This window comes from Oncorhynchus nerka, linkage group LG23 (assembly GCF_034236695.1).
Source record: "Oncorhynchus nerka isolate Pitt River linkage group LG23, Oner_Uvic_2.0, whole genome shotgun sequence".
Taxonomy (NCBI): Eukaryota; Metazoa; Chordata; class Actinopteri; order Salmoniformes; family Salmonidae; genus Oncorhynchus; species Oncorhynchus nerka.
The window spans coordinates 47830190-47833569 of NC_088418.1; the positions used below are offsets into that span (position 1 = coordinate 47830190).

Consider the following 3380-nt stretch of genomic DNA (forward strand, 5'->3'; position numbering starts at 1 on the left):
ACCTCTTATGTTTTGTTTAATTTTGTAAAGTGAGAACAGAAATTGGGAGAAGAGAGTATGTTTACAATGTCCATTATATCAAATATATTACTTTATTTTCCTTTTTATTTGCTTAGTCATCGTTAACATGCATGATACTAATAATTAAATACAATTGTGTTTAGACTATCTAGAGTTTTAATTACAGTAACCCATAGTTTCAATAATGATGACATGGGTAAATCTAGTTTGCTTAATGGCAAATGAATTATGACAAGTGAATAAAATATTTTAATAACATGACAATGATCTATATTTTTTTATTTACATTTTTACAATATCTGAGATATCACACAATTTTACTCAAAGATTTTTGATAACACGTTATATCAATGACAAGGTATATTGTACATTGCATTGCATGCTGGAATCTTAAACATAAAAAATCTTTGTCAAAGATGATCTCAATCAGCAATTACCTAAAAAAACAAATTTCAATCAAAAGTGTGAGAAATGGTAAAGACAGTTAATTAAATTAACAAGAGGGAAAATGTATTACAACTCTTCTTCACAAATAAAAAAGCGATTGGACAGACAATCCTGATCACTCCACTTGTATCCCTCCTCCATTGCCATGGCACCACAATGGTTGGACAGAGGCTGTTCAGGCTGTCTGTCTCCCTCCCAGTTACTCCACCCCACTGGCAGCCCATTGGTCCAGACCCAGAACCCAAAGAGACGGCTCTGTCTCAGACCCACCCACACAGGACCAGTAAAACCAGTCCCATTAAACTTCTGCTTGATCACCTCCAGGTCTTCTTCTGTCTCAATACGCAGCAATCCATGGTAGTTCTTCTTGCAGTAGTCCAGAGCCTGTTCCCAAGACTTTCTTTCTCCAATATTGTGGATGCGAACTGATCCGGAAAGATATGTGATATTCCAGATATTTAACATGTTAATTTTAACTTGTTTTAACACCCATTTTAACTCTCAGATTTTAGGGGAAAGATAAGCAGGCACATAATAATTTCAGAAATAGTTATATATCATTATAGCCTGGTGGAACCAGCATGATAGCATGATAGCCCTGCATTGTGTTTGACTTGACAAGTGAAGGGAATAAAAAGGGAGTGCAGCGTTCAGTCCCCTTGACCAGGCTACTATCAATATAGAGTAGCAACCTTTCATACAAATAAGAAGCAGTTTGACTATGTTCCTCTTTGACAACTTACCTTCAGAGCAGAGTGTATAGTCTTCATCATTTGTTTTTGGCACAGTGCATATAGAATTTTCATACTGGCAAAGAGCAGTATTCACTTCTCTATTAGAATAGGTAATCCTGTCTCTGTAGGCAGATCTCCCTCCATCAGACCACTCCCAGTCATCATACAGCAGGCCGATCCAGTAAGGAGAGGTGCTGTTCATCCCTTTGTTCTTCACTTCCTCCTTCTGTCCCTCGTTCCTGATGCTGATCAGGTCAGTGTAGTTCTCCCTGCAGTAACTCTGAGCCTCATACCAGGTCATGTTCTGTTCAATCAGGAAGGGATCACCAGACCCTGCGCACACAGAATGAACTAACATTTTACTCTTCTCAACTTAGTTTGATATAAAATAATGACATCTAAATATTGCTGAAGAATTATAATAATATGACCTGAATGTTATTGAGGAGCGTGTTTTTTGTGGCATTGAATGTTTTACCTTCACTGTAACACATGAAGTATTTCTGCTCTGTACAATTCTCCCATGTTGTATTATCTTTGAGTATGGCTGCACACATTGGCTCTGTGCACGGGCTTGGAAGTGGTGACCATGCAGTGTCATTAACAGTGTCTCCATTGGACCACTTCAGACTGTGCTCTGTGTGATGGAGACCTATCCAGGCTTTAGAGACACTTTGAGATGCCATGAACTGTATCAGCTGCTCAGATTCCTCCCGATTGTACAAAGTGACGAGGTCGGTATAGTTCTTCCGGCAGATGTCCTGTGCTTCTGTCCAGTTTAAACTCCTTGCAATGAGATGGAACTGTTTGAGGCGGCTGAGTGCGGCTGTGCAGCAGACACCTGAGGACAGAGACTATTTCATTATGTGAAATGTAAACATGCATACAGAAAACAAATGAAAGAGGAGAAGTTGGTGTGGTTTGTCGTATTGTGCGTACAGTATACTGTTTTGTGGTTAGGTCAAGTGAATTCTATACCTGCACAGAGTAGGAATAGGAGAGAGGTAATCTCCATGGGGACAGCAGGGTCAGGAGTGACAGAGGAGAGGTGATGGGATGGTGTCCTGCGTGAGAAGAAAGAGGTGTCATATTTAGGATTTGATGGTTATCACACTTTGGCTTTGAGTTTTTTTAATTGAATCAGGTACTAGTACTACAGGCCCCTGCATCATTACAAGAGCTGAGCTGCATGATTGATCATTAAAAAAAAGTCAGTACTGTAAACAACGTCTGATATTATTTTCTGATAAAACAAACTTCAATAGATCAATATACTAACATTTAATGTATATTATTATTACAATATTTTCCTTATTAGTTTCAACAAGAAGGCAGTTAAAAAAAAAGTAATGTTTAATATGAATCCACATTAAAAGTGGTCCTTAGCTTACTCTAACTTTATATTAAAATGCATGTGATTAGTTACTACACAAATAACATGGTAAAATTGATAAACATTGAAATATATCAAAAGCCTGTCTTACCTGCTGTAGCTTTTGTAGAGAATAAATGGGTCTGGTATGAATCGAATATGATGAGGTGTGATCTGTTTAGAAACAGTGCATCCTAAGCTATGCTCTGCCTAACTATGTGTATATTCAAAACACAAGGCCGACCAGTGTAATAAAGCACATAATGAAGTTATTACACTACAATAAAATGTCCTGGGTGGCACGCAAACAGCACATACCCTTTATAAAGTACTGTCAATGAGATTCACAAATGTTTCTTAAGACCTGAACACATGAACCCCACTTCACCAGCACCCCTCGCCCCAACTCATCTCTAAAAGAGTAATAGACCTAATACAGCGAGGGTGATGTTTATATTTAAAATGATCCCATTACTGGAACTTTGTAAGGATATTTGATACTCTGGACATGTTGGTGTGAAAGATAACATTTCTGTAGGTGTTGCGAGAAGTATTGAGCTGTGTTTGTATCCATATCAGGGGAAATTTCTCTCTGGGTTGGAGGAAACGTGTATCAGGGTAACCTGAGGACTTATTTCCTCATAGTGTAGTGTGAGTCAGGCCTGGGGTCTGACTGCTCTCTAGATGGGGTGGACAACAGAGACTGAGACACAGCCAGAGAGGGATATCAACAGTGTGACAGGGCTGTATCGGCTTTCTGTCCTCTCTGGTTAGCCAAACAATCAAACAAGTTACCTCCAAAACAA

At 38.8% G+C, this 3380-nt stretch overlaps 1 protein-coding gene across 1 annotated transcript; it reads right to left on the minus strand.

Annotated features, from left to right (window-relative positions):
• LOC115106250 (secretory phospholipase A2 receptor-like) lies at positions 1-2791 on the minus strand. The gene is made up of 5 exons (XM_029628817.1): positions 2687-2791; positions 2181-2266; positions 1681-2043; positions 1212-1535; positions 1-893 (listed from the first exon to the last, which is right to left on the minus strand). The coding sequence occupies exons 2-5, from the start codon at positions 2215-2217 to the stop codon at positions 535-537; spliced, it is 1083 nt and encodes a 360-aa protein (XP_029484677.1). The 5' UTR covers positions 2218-2266; positions 2687-2791; the 3' UTR covers positions 1-534.
• Positions 2792-3380: the final 589 nt, after the last annotated feature.